At 34.7% G+C, this 18,106-nt stretch overlaps 2 protein-coding genes across 4 annotated transcripts in view; one reads left to right on the top strand and one right to left on the bottom strand.

Annotated features, from left to right (window-relative positions):
- chd2 (chromodomain helicase DNA binding protein 2) overlaps positions 1-18,106 on the top strand; it is a 53,671-nt gene that overhangs the window by 7,466 nt on the left and 28,099 nt on the right. Inside the window, exons 2-7 of one of the 3 annotated variants that reach the window (XM_067418930.1) lie at positions 6,428-6,677; positions 8,134-8,192; positions 8,336-8,382; positions 12,115-12,172; positions 14,647-16,173; positions 16,495-16,604. In XM_067418930.1, coding sequence (XP_067275031.1) covers positions 16,543-16,604 — 62 coding nt within the window. In that variant the 5' untranslated portion in view covers positions 6,428-6,677; positions 8,134-8,192; positions 8,336-8,382; ... (1 more) ...; positions 14,647-16,173; positions 16,495-16,542. Of the gene's footprint in view, positions 1-6,369; positions 6,678-8,133; positions 8,193-8,335; positions 8,383-12,114; positions 12,173-14,646; positions 16,605-18,106 lie in introns of those variants that run through there. The other 2 variants (XM_067418931.1, XM_067418932.1) reach the window with 2 other exon arrangements.
- fam174b (family with sequence similarity 174 member B) lies at positions 1,093-3,198 on the bottom strand. The gene is made up of 2 exons (XM_067418929.1): positions 2,416-3,198; positions 1,093-1,228 (listed from the first exon to the last, which is right to left on the bottom strand). The coding sequence occupies exons 1-2, from the start codon at positions 2,673-2,675 to the stop codon at positions 1,093-1,095; spliced, it is 396 nt and encodes a 131-aa protein (XP_067275030.1). The 5' UTR covers positions 2,676-3,198.

Genomic DNA, 18,106 nt, shown 5'->3' with positions numbered 1-18,106 from the left:
CAAAAAAACACTTGATATAATTTGTCGTCATGTTCCATCGAGGTTTCATGGCTCCGAGGAAATGGATCAAATCAAAGGATGCAAGGAGCACATTCCCTGAAAAGATGTGTTCACACGCAGGGGTATCCGTGGGCGTTGAAAGAGCTCTTCAACAGTGATTCTGAGCGCACGATTTAGTTCACCTATGAGAAAGCAAAGAATTTAAATAAGAGGATTAGGTAAATAAAAAAAGAATATTACGTTTCAAGCATAAGAAAAAGTTGTCAAACTGGTCTAAACTGGTTTGCCTTACACTTTTGCCACACTGCCAATAAAAACCTTATAAACAGGGAGCCATGCCCGGCAAAAAGGAAGCAGGTTCTCAGTCAAAGAACAATTGGACGGAAGGGAGAAGTCCACTCTTGACGCTCACTAAACCTCCAAATGACACAACTATTTCCATTGTGACCCGTGAGGTCACTCACCACAGTCGATAAACAACTACTGGGCTTTAAAACACTGGTCTTATTTAGTGAGAGTATAGCAGTGTGCCATGTTATTAAAGCACAGCAACACAAATTAACAATAAGTCTGTCAAAAGAAAACACTGGAGTGCATCTCTTACCACAACAACAAGGATGTAAACACTTTTCCATATCAAACTGTTTAAATATTCATTAGGGAGGCATTTTCCATTAATAATCTACTTTATTCTAATGAGACAAATTTTGTTTCAGTACTATTTTTCAGCACAATTTCCCTGTAATTCCCACTATGTTGCTACAAAGTTATTTAAAATGTATTGTTTGCTGGGGAAAAAATATGAAGCTGCACTGCAGTTAGTATTTATTGCCAGCCATCAGGAAAGAAACAGAATCTTGTTTTCCTGGTTGAATGTATTTGATAGACAGACTTGAAAACATCAAATATGAGCAAGACCCACATGCCACTAGTTTAACCATTATTCCCTTTCCCTCTAAATTGTTTTTAAAATGTCAGTTTCTTCGTCAAGCATGCAGAAGTAAGGCAGGACAAATTAAATTACTAAAAGTGGACAAACATTAATAAGAGAGTCCCAGAGTTTATGTCATTGCACGAGTCGTAGTAAAGCACTCACCTGTACTTGACATCGAAGAGAGTCGAGTCGTCATCTTCGTCGTTTTCTTCATTTAAAGGTGCCATCTCTACGCGCTCGGCGGGAGTTGTGATGATGTCATACTTTCGCGTTTTTCTGATCTTCTTTGCCGACCTATTCATTCATTCAGGGTTGGAGAGAACATGGTGAGTGAGGTTATGACATGTTCAATAGCATATGAAAGTTTTCCTGTTAGGCGAGTAGCAATCGAAAATTCTGATTCATCTAATGATTCTGAATCCTTAAATTCTCGTTTTTATGGAATATTGCAGTATATTATAAATTATTCATCTTTATTCAGAATTATCTTTAATTTCTTCTCTTCTCTGATGACTTACTGGCCAAAGGACAGGTCAACCTGTCACTCATGAGATCACAGAAATATCAAATCACAACCATCCAATCAAACGAATTCCCTAATGGACAAATTCCACATCTCCAGCCCAACATTTGTTCTTGTTTGAGAAGCCGTTTCACGTCATGGGAAGTTTCATGCAGATTCTATTAACGCCTCTTTGAGAAGTTTTTTAAAAGGCCATTTATTTCCCTCCAGTGTGTCGCCATTTGAGTTTTATGATAGCATATAAATAATGCAATTGTTTCAGAAGGTGTGTTTTAAAGGACAGACTTTTAACATACTTTTTTTTTTAGAGGTGACAATGTGACATAAATTGTATCCAATCACGATCCTGGCTATATTAAATTTAAAGAAATGCATTAAATTACAACAAAACCTGTGATGACATATTCTTTCTTCTTCTTCTTTATTTTGTTGAAAATACCACAACAAAAATTATAACGTATAGGGCCTATCTTTAATTACATGTTGTCGTATTGACCACTCTGCAACTGCATTCGTTTTTAGTCTCACGAGCTTTAAGTACAACAACAACAAGTAACACTAAAGTTATTGGTGTTGTTTAGATTCGTTATAAAGGACCGGCTCACGAGAGTCGTTAATTCGAAATATAAGAATAGGTGGGTAGGCTACTCGGTTTCCAGCCAAGAGGCGAACCATCTGTTTTCAAAGCCGTTAGAGGATTAAGTGAAAGAAAACGAGTCGGCGTTACCAACCCAGAATGTTCTGAAATTGACCAATTTAAATTCACAAATGTGTATTGTGTGTTTTTTTTCCAATTCTGTCTTAAAGTAGGCTGAAAAGAGACATTTATAAATGAATCGAAATTTGACGCCATTTTCAATCAAAAGTTGCATTTTCTTAAGATCAACATATGATTTGACTGCACAAGCACTCAGACTAACACAATAACACCATTTAAATATATGCCAATATATATTACCTGAATATTTTTACGACAAGGCACGTGATAAGCATCGTTGTTAATACGCAGATGAAAATAGAAATATTTTTGATGGTAGGAAGATCCCTTAAAATGGTAGAAATGCGAGATCCAACCGCTGTATCTGTTTCATTATGTGATGATGAATCTTCTTGTGGAGGTAACGTTGAATTCAATACCATCGCTGAGGATGGACGCGTAAGTTCTCCGTTCACCTGGGCAAAGACAATAAGAGCGATAGCAAAAGACTGTAGCCACATATTGTTTCTCGATTTAATCCGCTTAATGTATGTCTTGTATATCGAAAAGAGTCAGTGTAAAGAAGCTCTAAGCGCAATAACTCGAAAAGTGAACAACAGCTGTCTGACGGATGATGGTGGGAAATGATGCTCTGAGTCTGACATCTCAAATATTCCACAGTTCACAGTCGGTCGTCAAACATCATGTCCACTATCTCAAGCTCACAATCTGTCTTCCACCTCAAGTGTTCTGTTTCATTCTTTGGTGTGCACTCACACAGCTCGGTCCGTCCAGGATGTTTTCTTGGGAATGCGTGTCGGCAGGAGGAAATGTGGATTATCCACACCCGGAAGAGCTCCGGGAGGATCCAGACAAGACGACCAATGCGCATCAGCGTGTGGCACCGACGTGCTGTTTCGCTATGTGTTGGCGAAATATTAGTTTTTTTTGTGTGTTTGTTTTTTTCATGAGAGTATCAGACAGTTTACCATTTAAAAATGTCTTCGCATCTGCAGGCCTATGTGTTAATATATAGCCTAGCATATTTGATATTATATCTATCTATCTATCTATCTATCTATCTATCTATCTATCTATCTATCTATCTATCTATCTATCTATCTATCTATTTATCTATCTATCTATCTATCTATCTATCTATCTATCTATCTATCTATCTATCTATCTATCTATCTATCTATCTATCTATCTATCTATCTATGTCCGTCCGTCCGTCCGTCCGTCCGTCTTTCTTTCTGGTTGGGAACAGTTACTTTGCATTACAATATTGCTGCACTCCATAAAAGTAACTAATGACATTGGTTACTTTTTTTGAAAAGTAATGCATTACTTTTCTCATCTGGGCTGGGGTTTTCTTTTTTTCTTTTTCAAATGTAATGGCCATTTCACACAAAAAGTTAAATTAATAAGTATCTGGCTAAAGGAAATGCAAATTCACACCTGTAGGCTACAGCTAAAAAAGTCACTGATAGCCTATTTTCCTGTAAATTTAAAAGTAATGTGTTACTTTTACTTGAAAAAAGTAAACTGATTAGCCCTACATATAACTCACGTTACTTGTAATGCGTTGCCCCTGACACTGTCTGTCTGTTTATCTGTCTATACCATCCATCTGTCCATCCGTGAAACAGCACTATCTATGTAGGCTTTCTGTCTGTCTGTCTGTCTGTCTGTCTATCTATCTGAAACCAATGAAACAGGTGGGTATCGTTTATTTGGGGGGTATAGTGCTTTGCAAAGTGGCTATTCAAGAAAATCTAAAAAAAAAAAAAAAGCTTAATGTACAATGGTACAGCAAAAACAGCCTGCTTAATTTAGAGCGTGGAAAATAGTTTTGGAACAATTATTATACTGTTTATATTGCAAATAAACTTAACCATAGTGGAAATGGGTAATTGTTGAACTAGGCTTTGGCTTTCCTGTGGTCCATCCTGTTATTTAAGAATGTTTAAAAGAGGAGTCCATGTTCTCCTGAATAAAAAATGCATGTAATATATTATAACATGAATTATATGCAAGAAAAGCAAACATATATGAGTAAAAAAAAGAAAAAAGGTGAAGCACTTTTCAAAGTGAAGCACTTCTAAAGAAAGAAAAGTTTTAAAGTAAATTAAATACATAGTTTATATTAGCCACATGATGGCGCAATATACACAGATACTTTTAAACAGGGAGATGAAAATAATAGCAGAAAGTATAGGGGCCGACTGCATAAAACTGCTAACACTATAGTCTTACAAGTTAGTCATCACATTTTTTGTTCATAATGGCTTTAAGTCAGTTACAGAAAAAAACAGATTGTTCTAATTTGAAGCCACAAGGTAAGACCGATTGCCCCTTGACTTGTCGACAAACTTGCCATTATGTTAATAATGACTAACAGATAGTTTTTGGTATCAAATTGTGCCCTGAAATTTATGAGCAGTCTTAGAGAAAACAATTTAATGAATAAATTGTAAGACTAGTCTTAGCAGTTTTTTGCAACCAGCCCCAGATTGATATTCTAAAAAGCTAATTTTAACAATATTTTCAAAGTCAAACTTTTTTTTTCCATTGCACAAACTTTTCTATTTGCACCATGACCCTCAAACCAAAAATGTATTGGGCACTGGTTAATCCACAGTCCAAACACACACACACAAAAAATCATATAGGGCCACAAGAGGGCTGTAATATCTTATAATTTTTCAGTCCAAATTAATTTCACACCTTGTTTTATTCAGTACACTAAAAACAGTGTGTTCTGATTTGTGTGCTGATATAAAGAGAGTGATTTATTTATACAGTTCTTTTAGTCAGGTTTTGGCTTCTGGCTCTTTCTATATTTGTCTTTTTTGTTTTTTTTAAATAATAGCTTGCCTTGTATACAAATAATCGATTGGGTTTAGCCCGCGGCCTCTACCTTCCATGAAATGTCCACCTGGTGCATTTGCCAGTGCCTACGTGGCATGACTTTAGAGGAGAAGGGGGAGGGAGCTGAGGGCTGATAGAATTACAGTTGCTAAGTAACCAACTGCAGTATGCAGACTAGCTGTTGGAAAGAAATTATCCCTTAACAAGAGCTGCACTTCTAGCCTACACATCCATTTGATAAAAAGAACTTTCATAATCATAAATTAAAGGTTATACATTTAATCTGCAAGTTTTAGATCATTATATTATTCAAATTGCAAAAGTGTTTTATTTAAACTATGGATGTCTGGTTTGGGCTGTTGCAACCAGGGGCCTATTGCACAAAACTATGATAAGGGATTAAGCCGGGATACCTTGGTGATCCTGGCTCAATTTATCCGCTAATATGTTATCTTTCATTATCGTTATCATTCTTGGTGTAAGTGTGCCTTCAGGATATGTTTACACGACAGCTCTACTAAATGTTATATACAAATGACAAGATCACCAAGATATCCTGGCTTATAATCCCTTATCCTAGTTTTGTGCAATAGGCCCCTGTAGGCTACATGAAACTTGTCATAATATCAACACTTTAAATTCAATTGTAAAGATTTCACTTAATTACCCTATAGATTTTAATTAAACAGCAAATGTGTCTTAAATTTAAATTATGAAATTACTTAATAACCCCATGAATAACAATGAGTAGCCCAGCCTTTTAACATATTAATAATAATAACAATCCATAGGATATATATATATATATATATATATATATATATATATATATATATATATATATATATATATATATATATATATATATATATCAGACACCTCATGAAATAGCTAGTTATGCTTTCTCATAAGATCAGGTTGGAAATTTATTATAGCCTATATTTTTAGAGCAGTTTTTCAATTGATCAAATATGAACTGGTCCTCGTTATTTAAAAGAGACTTTTTGAAACATTTTCTTTTATAACATTCAAAGACTGCTTTTTAAAATCTAAACTATGCATATTCTTGTAATAGTTTATTTTTTCAGGTATAACGTGTACAATGTATCTAAAGTCTCTTTAACCACAGACCCATAAATCAAAAGTTTAAAGAAAAAATGGCTCGAGGACTACAATATGAACACATTTGTTATTTAAAATCGTGGCTTTATACTATATTTTTCATTGTTAAAGTTAACTAGGCTAATTGTACAGTAATCAGTTTTTATTAAAATAGTTAGTATTTGTCATTAAATTGCAGTGTTGTCTATATGCCAGTTTAAATGAGCTTTTTTTCGGTTGCTGAAATCAAAAGTTAGTTCACATACACTATCATGGATGCTGCGTTTCTTCTACCCAGAATGCTGCAGTGAGAGGAAGTTGTCTGTGCTTACGCTGAAGCTCAGGGCTGTCCGTTCACTCGATCAGTATAACAGCACAGAGAGGACGAGGAGCGCGCGCACACTGGAGAGAAGAGACAGCGGTGACGGTTGAAGATGGCGATGCGGCGCGGTCAGAGCGAGAAGACCTCGTTAAAACGAAGAATGTTAACGAGGAGAATGGCGTCGACCTGTTTAGATCAAAGAGCAGATCGCAACGGTGGGAACATGGTAAGATTTCTCCAGAAATTTAACTTATAAACGTGTTTGAGCGAGGGGTAGAGACGCGCCAATATGGTGGAAAAGGAGAGGGTTCGACGAGGTGTTGTAAAATGGCCATGATGGGGCCATTGCCAAGTACTGAAAAAGGGCATTCCGTCGATTTAATCGACGGTTTTAAGGTATAAACAACGTGAAATTGTTAGGAAAACACTGGATGGATGTGTTGCAGGAAGACTCTGAAGATTTCAACCGGCTACAACGAAGAGAAACAAGGATTTAACTGTCTACGCATTTTAAATTCGCTTTGTCCTTGAGAGGACAAAATGTCCTTGTAACATTTGAAAGCGGAAAAAATTAATTATATTGAAATATTGTTGTAGTAATGCAATAGTGGACGTATCATTTCCTGTCTTAACATTTTGAGTGTCTTTTGTTGATTTCAAATGCTTTCCTTGAATAAAATTATTTATTGAACATTCTAATGCATATATTGTGTGTTAATTACTGAAAGAAATCATATTTTTTCCTCCCTGGATGTACATTGTTTTCAACTTGTGCAAAGAACGTTGTGAATGTCAACTTGCCTTATGATTTAGTACATTTTGATGTTTTACTTTTTTAAGATTATATTGTTTTGTGCATAACATCTTATACTTAAACCTTTAATTTTATGGTTCTCTCCCACTTGAGAATGAACTTAAATAAACATATCCACTTGTATTTCTTTTGTTTTGTACAACATTTATGCTGTATTTTCGACGATAAATGTTAGGGTGTTGGCTTTTAACCCTTCGTGGTCCACAAGAAGTATTTGTATTCTTTTTTTTTTTTTTTTTTAAATGTAGAAACATGTTTCTTTTTTCATATGTTTTTCCTTTTTGGTCAAAGATTTATGTGAAGTACATTTTCACATGGTGCTGTTTTAGAGAATGAAATACCTTAAAATTGTAAAAAAAATAAATTGATACATATATAAAAAAGTCCAAGTAAATTTGGAAAATCTCTTTTGTTCAGGTTACCACAATATCATAGAAACATATAACCTAAAAAGTAATGCTGTTAAGGTCTTTATTTAAAGTGGAAAATGTTAGCTTTAGAATATTACGAGATCTTTGCTATATATGTATATAGAATCAACTGTTTACTCCTTTGCTGTCTAGAAAACAAATGTTGCTTCTAATGTATGCAATAATAAATAAATAAAATAATTCAATAGCCTTAGGTGATGATTCTATATCAAAGAGGTTTCTGATTTATGTATATTCTTCAATGAAGTATTGTTACATTACGCACTTCCACAATAGTACTTGCAGATTACATCAATGTTAACTAAAGAATGTGCATTTCATGTACAGAAACCGCATGGCTGAAATAAATGTTTCTTTTGAACATTTTGACACCGAAGTGAGCATTATGTAAAATATCTGATTCAATACTAATTGTCCAAAATATTTTTTGTGTACAGGAATCAGAACAACTGGATAAAAGATGACGACGTTTCATTCAGTCTCATACCATATGAATGTAAGTGTTATTAATGTACTAACTAACTAAACTATACATTTGCGCAATTAGCTATTTACCTTATCATTGACCACCACTAGGTTGTGCTCTAAATCAAATCGTAGGATGTATCTTCAATCTAACGAAGAATCTTTTTGTTAAAGGTTCCTGATCTCCTAAATATCAAAAGATGAGGAAAAGGATTTTTGCCGTAAGTATTGCAATTTAAGAAACCTTGTATGACATAGTTATTATTTTAGTTACTTTATAGTTATGTGGTTTATTTACTAATGTACACCGTGACAGTAATTTGGGCAGAAGTATAGTTGACAATGCAATTTTTACACAATTTTAGTAAAAATAAACAATGATTTTTTTTTTTTTAATGCAGTAAATATTCTACAAATTCTATAAAAATTCCAACGCATTCAGCACTCCATAGGTATTTTAAACCTGAATTTGCTACTATACCTTTAAGTGTTTAACAACAACAACAAAAAAACATTAATCTTGGTACTAGCTATGAACTCTTGACTCGCATTCATGTTTAGCGAAATAAGATGGAATTCTGACATTATGAATTTAAAAGTTTTGAGTATCAATGGTAGTCAGATATCGGTGATGTCTGATGCCTTCGATGTTAAGATGATAAGTATTAGTTAGTATTGTCAAATGAATATTAGGAACTACAATTATTTTGCCTTTCATAATTTCATAACGACATCACTACATAACCACACTTGTGACGTGTGTGTGTGTGTGTATATGGACTGAGGACTCATTGAAAATATTTGTTTCTTGTACAGTCATGCCAAGACTTAAACGACAACATTGTCAGCGTTTTGTTTCCATAGCACATGAACAAAACTTTGAATTACGCTAATAACACTGGTAATACAATTACAATTTATGAAAAATTTATTATTACTAAAATTATATAGGCTTTTGGTCCAAACGCAGAACAATAAAAAAAATCAAAAAGCAGCTTCAAACAACAATAATAATAAATAAAAAAACGTGTTTACGAAGAAATATGTATTTAATAAAAGATAATTAATATGCATGCATTGTCAGATGACAGTCAGTTTTTGATTTCACTTTCAAAGAATAACTGGTTTGCGGCTTCTTCACCGGCATAATTGTCGTGCAAAGTTTGCAAATTGCGTATGTGAGATCCACGGGCTCATCTTTTGGGTGAAATATTTCTATGCGACCTGCCATTTTTCTTCATTGCCAACTCCATCTTTGCATGCAACATGATAGAAAAAGATCCACATTTCAAGTAAGTAAATTAATGATCAAACAAGTAAACTTTTGCAAATCGTAGAAACGATTAAAGGATACATAACACGCACAGTTTCTTCCAATCTCATGTTAATCTTAAGTACCTATAGAGTAGTATTGAGTCCTTTATATCTCCAAAGAGTCTTTAGTTTTATCAGATTTATAAGAGACTGATACGCTGTACCGATTCTTTCTGAAAATTGCTGAGCTCATGCAGGCTTGCAGTGGGCGGAGCTAAAGAGTCACAAGCGCGCACCTGACATACGCACAATCGTGGCATTATCCCTGGATAACTTTTGATTCACTATACGATTTTCGTTTTCGTTATATGCACGATTGCAAATAGCACATTTGACGCAGTTTCATTCACCGGCTGTGGTTTTGACTCATGACTGGGAACAAAGAAACACACTTGCAGAACTCTGTTGCTGCCCCTGAAAAACAAACTACATCCACTGTTTTCTTAACACTGAGTTGTTTGAGAAGCTGAACAAGGTTCTTTCCCTCACAACCAAAAACACACTTCTTTAGTGACATTTGTTTATTTTGTGGTCTGAAAACAAAATGACAGTGCTGCCAGCGGCTTCCGTAATCTGAACAAAGTTTGTTGATGGGCGTGTTCTTGCACTCGCTTTGGTTGATGTGCACGTGCTCAACCTTGAAGTGCCCAATGTTGAGAGTTCTTTGAGTTTGGCCCTGTATGACATCATAAAGGGTGGAATTACTTAATTCCGCACTTTATGATGTCATACAGGGCCATAGAATGGCCTAGAAATATTATCATATCAAGTCCAACTTGTTTCTTTGTCAAGCCAAGTCAGAATGCATGAAATTGTATTAAAACCCCACCATAATTTCAACACCCCTAATATCCACCATGCAACACATTTTCTTATATACATTAAACATTTACTAAATATTCTTTAATTTACAGTCTCCCACTTCCGTTAAAACGTATCTCAGATTTTGGTTGACTTCATTGCAGACTTCACTTTCTCGTCAAATCTTCTGTCCAATCAAAATGCTCTCTAGAATCTAAAGCCCACCCCCTTACACTGCTGAAGCTGCGGCTGAAATCGGTCAGTTGTTAACACACATTTACTAATTTCTACATGGTGAAAGGCACATGGCACACTATATATGTGATAGGAAATGATTCAGTCTAAATATGCTTTCATTTAAGGCGAATAAAGTCTGTTTTCACGTTAGTTTCACGCACCGCAGCAGCGCACACACCCCAACGGCTCTGGTCTAAATATAGACTACAGACACGAGAGCGGATCAAAACACGCGAGTCCGCGCAGACAACAAACATATCGTCCTATTTGAATTCTGCACAGAATGCTGCATTTCAAAGGAGATTATGATGGTAAACAGTGTAAGAGGAAACTGGCTTTACCAAACAGAGAAAGGTCCGCTCTTGCTTTCTAGTCCAACTGTATATTAATGAAATGCTATTGGCCGTCTCAAAAAAGGGGAGGAGCTGCTAACAGCTGAAGCAGTTTCAGGGAAAATTACTCAACACATTGAATAATGTGGCGAATTTCAAGGCACTTCAGTGGGCCTTAAGAGTTTTTCACTTCCAATTTTAAAAAAATCCATCATGTCTGAATTCCTGCTCATTGGTTTCCAGTAGCAAGTTAACCATGTCATTGCCACCAAGGTAATAGATCCTAATTAGTGATTTTTGTTGTTGTTTCTTGTTGTTGTTGCCAAAGCAAGCATTGCTTTATTTGCACCTTATATATAGGATTACATTTCATTGAGTAATTCACTCTAATGTTTTTGCTTCACATGAGAGCTGTGCTTTTACTTTCTAAATGATCAGACTCTTTCACCTGGAAAAAAAATCCTGCCATCATAGACATGCATATATAGATTCCTTATTAGCATCTGTTTTTATGAGCAACTATATGCAAGCCGTCCGCCACATTGGAACAGTCAAAGCTGGTCTGTGAAGACTTGAGAGCAAGCTGACTTATCTGTCTGCATCTGCAATTAGTTGCATTGCATATGAATATCTATATTTTCAAATTAATTTGCTAAACTAACACGAAAAATGCGTCCACTAACACGACATAAAAAAAGTTACTATAGTATTTAAAAAATGTAATATTGCGTTAATACATATAAAACAAACCAACAAATTCTAACCTGTTAAAGGTTATCTAATTTCTTTGAGAATTTGAATCTCAGCGGTTTTGCACACAAAAGCTGCACGATTTTGTGGCTGACCGTTCCAAAATGAGGAGCATGCCGACGTGTCTGGAGCGGTCGAATGTGGTGTCTGTGTATACATGTATATGCCTGCCATATGTAGGGACAAAAAGTAAAAGTCCACCTAGCAACTGTGTAGCAGCATGCTAACAACTATTCAGAACACACTAGAAGCATGGCAGCGATTATTTTTTATTTTTGCGAGCAGAAGAATCGCTCACATTTTCAACAGAAAATGTAGTTAATACTATTTGGAAGCTTAATAGAAAATCTTTGAAAGTGATGTACAGTTCAGGCTTAATTCTTTCCACTACTAAACAGTGGCAACGTTTTGCTTGAATTAATCATAAGGCAATGTGACACTTGAGCAGCTAATGTAGTTCTCAATTGACAGGGTTTTGGTTTATACCTCTGAACTCACTGATTGTCCTTCTCCTTGCAGAGGATGTTTGCCTGAAGAAGAAACTGCAGCAACATTTCAAGGAAGGGAAGACTACTCTGTAAGTCCTCAGTGTTACTTATTTGTATTATTAAGGTATTACTCCATATGTCTGTCATTTTAGCTGCATTTAGGCCCCACAACTCTACGAAAGTATTTTTGCCTAGGCAAATGTATTGGGTCATAAATAGCATAAAACGAATTTCATCAAAATAATTAATTTATAATTGCAGCAGTTTATATAAAGGGTAAAGTGAGAAAAAATCAAAAGCTCAAAGGAAATGTGTGGAGGATCTTTTTTTTTTCTATGGGTGTTTTTTCCTGTTATCACACTTTGTTTTTGATGACAGTACATATCATTTACTTGTCTTCAGTACCTGAGCATGATTGCATGCTCTCTTCACTTGATCTTGTTTTCATTGGAAACCTCGTTTTCATCCAAAGTTGCAAATTTAATTTGCAAATTTTGCGCAAAATTGGAATATTGCATGAAACATTTGCCAATAAACCAGCGTATCTATGCTATGTGTTCGAGAAATAAATTGTCACTTCCTGGGAAATTGGTTCAATCGGGGAATCCACTGTGGCTCTTACCCTACATCATAAATGACTTGCGCCTCAAGAGCGTGCAAAAGAAGTGCAGTAAACGCCATAATGTTGTCTTGCGTTTGCCTGGTGCTTGGGAATGCAATCATGTGAAGTGGAGGTTCTGGGAGGTCCTTATTACAAATTATTCTGATGACAGACTTTGGCTCAGGTATTTCAGAATGACCGACCCAAACCAACATTTGAGATGCTGTGCAATGACACTGATCTGCTGGTTAGTCCAGTTATCCAATCACATCCTCTGTTGAGATTTTCAAAAAAAATTCTCCACATAGAGGGATTTACTTAGTTTATGCGCATTTCTTCTTCCTGGATAAAAAAGATCTACCTCAAGTGCATGCATTTTTTAAAATGATGCACATCTTGGTGTTTCCATCCAGCATGGCTCTTTTCTTGTGGAGTCAATTCTGCTTTTGTGCAACTTTTTCTTGATTCTGCGCCACAATTGGCCTCCTTTTTTCATTGGCTGTTGCACACTTGATGATTTCTTAAAGATTTCTTGTGCCATATTTACAGTAGAATACACTACAACATTTCCATTATACACCATTCCGTTTCTGCTTTTGATTTGGGAATGGGTATCCAGACAGGACGGACAAATTATGGTCCATTGCACATTAAATCGTATACACATTAGCCCATGCCCTTTACATTAAGAAAATTTTCCTTTGAAACTTTTTGAATCCCTCTCCATCAGATATATCAATAGAATAATTGGGTGGCCGCTCAAGTTAAACAGTGACTTGACTTGTGGATAAGGCCCCTGACATTTTCAGTGAGCAAATTGTTTCAAATATTATTTTCATTACTTTTCTGAAGCCTGATTATTTTTTTATTTTATATATATATATATATATATATATATATATATATATATATATATATATATATATATATATATATATATATATATATATATATATATATATATATATATATATATATAAATAATCCCCTTTTTATAACATTTGGGACAACTTTTTTTTGTGTTAATTCTCTTCATATGTGTGCTTGAACACATCAGTATAAAAATTTCACTTTTTGTGAATGGACCCTTTGCAGTGTTGCTTCTTATTTTGGTGGTTAAGCCCCTCCTTCCCCTTTTGTTGCATTATTAGGCTAAACATCACATCCTGAATTACTTAATTGCAACACTTTTACAGTTTATTTCCCCTGATACACTTTTCATTTTGTCCCAAGTTACACATCGTAATAACAATCAAATAAGTAAAGACAAACACTTTTTTTTCACCTATTAATTTAAATGCTTTTCTGCTTTGTAGACTCATCTCTTGGATACAACTTTGTTCTTGTATCATTAAAGTTAATGACCAATATTAAACAACATGATTATTGGAAGAAGTTACATTTTGTGAAGCACATCCACAGAAAAGATAGCTAATGACAGACATATGTTGTGTAATATGTTGTTTTGTATTAAACCGTGGCTTTATCGTAAAGTTTTTTTCTGAGTAGCAATGTAATGAGCAAATTTAGTGAACCAAGTCCAGGTACTATAGATTTTGTGGTAGTTGAAAGTAAAGGTTTTGTAGTGTTGTTTCTTGTGATAATGCTTCCGAAATTGCGTGAATGGAGTTTATTGCACTTATTTGTAGGTGAATGTAACAAAATCATGCAAACGCATCTGCGGCAACTAGCATTTTTCTGTTAGCATTTTACCAATATTTGAATAATGCATTTTGCTGTTATGCTACTATTATATGGACAAGTTGTGCATGTCAATGTTGAAGTTGTCCTGATTGGCTATCATCTCAAACTTTTTAACCGCTAGTTGGAGAACCATATAGAACAGGATTCTGATTTAATGTTCATAGCTACGTTATCGTTTTTATGAAAAGCTGTCATCGCATCTTTAAGAATACATTTGGGGTTTACATGTTTTCCCTTCTCCTTTTTGATTTCATTAAGAACCAATTCTGGACAGTCAAGTGGAGACTACTGCTTAATGAGGAAGATGGCGGCTCATTTTGCTTTTGGATTTGGAAAGAAAGAGACATTTTGTTTGGGATTTTTTGCGATGATGTTTTAATTATTTTGCAAATGTGTTGGAACAAATGTATGTATTTTGTAATTTGACTGCATTGTTGTTTTAATGAAATGCCTGTATTTAAAATTTGTTTTTTTTTTTGTGCCTTTTAAAAATAAAAAAGTTCCGTGATTGAACAATATCGAGTTGCTCTTATTGGATGGAAAATAACAATGACGTTTCGCAAATTTACTTTGCGGCTTGTCCAACACAGCCTTTCCAGGTTCAACCTTTATTTATATATATATGTAAAAAATTCCTATCGAACTATGAATTTACTATCAAGCTACGTGATATTTTCACATTTTAAATTGTTGTCTCAAACTGCCTTTTATGGCTTTTTTTGTTTTTGTTGGTACATTAATTTTGTATTTCATAGTTGACTTTCGCCCATTTATTTTCAAGCTTTTTCTATTCTATTCATGGATACACCCTCTAAATTATCTTGTTGAATTAAAAATCATGCATTTGCCATCCTGCAAGCTTGGTTTATGCAACCGTCCACTTTTAAATATCACGATTGCAAAGTATATTCCAGATATATATACATACATATACAGAGCAGGTGTATAAGGGTTCAAATTAAAGGGTCTAAAATGGTGTCCAGTGTAGTCCAGCACTGCAAAATGGCAGTCTCTTGTCTCATTTCCTGTCTATGCAGGAAGTGAAGGCTTACAGAAATAAATGTATTAACATGAAGATAAGACATGCCCTTTGTAACCACTAATCAGTGCTAACCTACAAGTATAGTAGTGCAAGGACTAACTTGAGGGTTTAATTTATCTCTAAAACAGCTAGTTTTTATTTAAAATAAAAGGGGTGGGTCTTTCGTGCATCACCTGAGCCCTGGGTAAATGGAGAGAACGTCAATCAAAGGCTAAGCTCTCAGAGCTGGGAAGGAGCTTTAGATGGCGGATGAACCTTGGGAAGGGGAGAGCGTTGAGCCTCGCAGGGCTCTCGATAGCACTTGTATCTCAACTTTGGTGAACTTTGAGTGCCTCTAGGGGCACCGTAATCGCGCGAATTCGTTCGTTTTCGTACGTTTTGGACTATAGAGAGGTTAACGCGTGCGTTTTGTGACTGTTTCGTCGAAAAACGCCGTGGTGTGTGCGTAGAGTGGCCAGTCGTTGTTTTCCCTGCCTCGCACTGGCAGCCATGGCGGTCCTCCATTTTTAGTGCGCTCTGCTGGGCTCTTCTACTCTCTCCCTCTCTCTCTCTCTCTCTCCATTCAAATAGCCATCGGTGGATTACTTCTACTATTTTCTTTTCGAATATTATTCCGATTGTTATTTTAATCTCAATCCTGGGATCTTTTTGATTTTTTTATTGTTATGGCCGAAGTAACAAATCGGATATTTTTTGTCAGATGTGAATGTACTACTACAATCCTCCTCCTGTCAATGCTATAGGTATGTTTACATCGTTTCTTTTCTATTGTCGAATTTATTTGCTTTCAACGTTATGTTTTAATCGTCCTTTGTCTGATGACGCAGTAAGAATTTATGCATGTGGCTCTGTGAATGTATTGCCTATGAAATGCCATCGACACATGGATATTTGACAACGAATTGAGTCGAGCAGGTGTCATTTCAATTCCGATGCCTTTTAACTTTAGTGATACTGTAAATATTTATTTATTTTTAATTTCCGAGCCCAACTTGACTCTTTCCATGCAACGCAGCGGACTTTTTTTTCTTTTGATGGTTCATGCAACTTTAAACTTTTGACAGTTTATACCTGGACAAAAGATCATCATTAACAAATCCCAAGACAAAATCATGATGAAGAATAAGAGTAAAAAGCAGGAAGATGAAGGCTCAACTCAAAGCAATGCTTCCAGGTACGATCTTTCATATTTTTCTTCTCTTTTTTTAACATGTCTTGATTGTTTACCTTTACAAGCATGGTTGATCACCTGTGCAAAGGTTTTAACCACAATGTCTGTAAATTTAGATGGGTTTCATATCATTGACCTTGGGATATATGTATAGCCACACCCTGATTTTGCTAGTATTTCTAAAAGTGAATACAAGGCCTATGGGCCTTTACCAGAATTTATACTGAAGATGTACAAAGTTTTATACAGATTTGAGCAGTGATTAGTGATGATAATTTCCCTTTTAAAGTCATAGTGTGAAATGACCTTGTCTGATTAGTAGTATGTGCTGCATTGCACCACTATGTGTAAGGTTAATTACAGTTTAAACACTTTTACTTTAACATCATATGACAGTTTAGCATTTGATAAATGCAAATTGATGTTGCAGTCCTTGTATGCGCAACCTGTTCAGTCTGATTTCCTGAAATATTTTCATTCATTTCACTCAAATACAATGTTTAAAGCAATTTGATTTTGTCCAAAGCAAAGAGTATTATTTTGCATTTGTATGTTGTACATACTTTGAATTATTTTCTTTATTTCATTATTAATAGCAACAATACTATCACTTTTGTTTGTTTAATGTGCAATTGTGTTTTTTCCTTTTCCTTACTGTCCTGACAAGCTGTTGCTTAATGCAGGAAGTTTTAATCACTTTTATGTGTTTTAAATGTTTTATTAAAAAAACAAATCCAGTTGTGCCTGATCTTAAAGTTTCATTTGGGGGGGGGTCACACATGGGAATTAAAATCTGTGTACTATGCTTTAAGATCTAAATTGTTTCTGGGGCAAACATTTATAATTTCTTAATGAAATAGGGTATATTACCTCATGTAAATATTAATACATTACTAGCTCAGCACTCAATCATGTATTTCAAAACTCGCTTTTTGGAATAATTTACTGTTGCATTGAAGCTCATTAAAATAATTTAGCATTCAGTCCCCCTTTTATTTTATTTTTTATTTAAATATTTTTGTTTTAGCATTGCTTGTGACTTATGTTTTCCATATGTTCCATTATAACACATCCACATCAAGGATGTTTTATCCTAATTGGAAGATGCAAAGCAAATTAATATGGTTACTACACTCACTTTTATTTCCATAGGCAAACAGGAACTAATTGAGTTTTAAATATCATTGGGTTCATATAAACAGTATTTCTTCTTTTTATAGAAGTGTGTGTGTATATATATATATATATATATATATATATATATATATATATATATATATATATATATATATATATATATATATATATAAAATTTGGGCTAACATATTACAAAATGATTAGGGAACTTTAAAATCAGTGATGCCATTTTTCAAAGGTTCATGTTTTGTTTATTCTGGGAAATATCAAGGAGAGAACTTTAATACAACAATTATAGTTGGAAGATTTAATGATCACTTCAGTTTTAAAGCCTCACAAATATGCAGTAAGTCTCATAATAATTGTAG

Source organism: Pseudorasbora parva, chromosome 16 (assembly GCF_024679245.1).
Source record: "Pseudorasbora parva isolate DD20220531a chromosome 16, ASM2467924v1, whole genome shotgun sequence".
Classification (NCBI taxonomy): Eukaryota; Metazoa; Chordata; class Actinopteri; order Cypriniformes; family Gobionidae; genus Pseudorasbora; species Pseudorasbora parva.
Note: the sequence above shows the minus strand (reverse complement) of the source record. Positions and strands in the feature narration are given on the sequence as shown.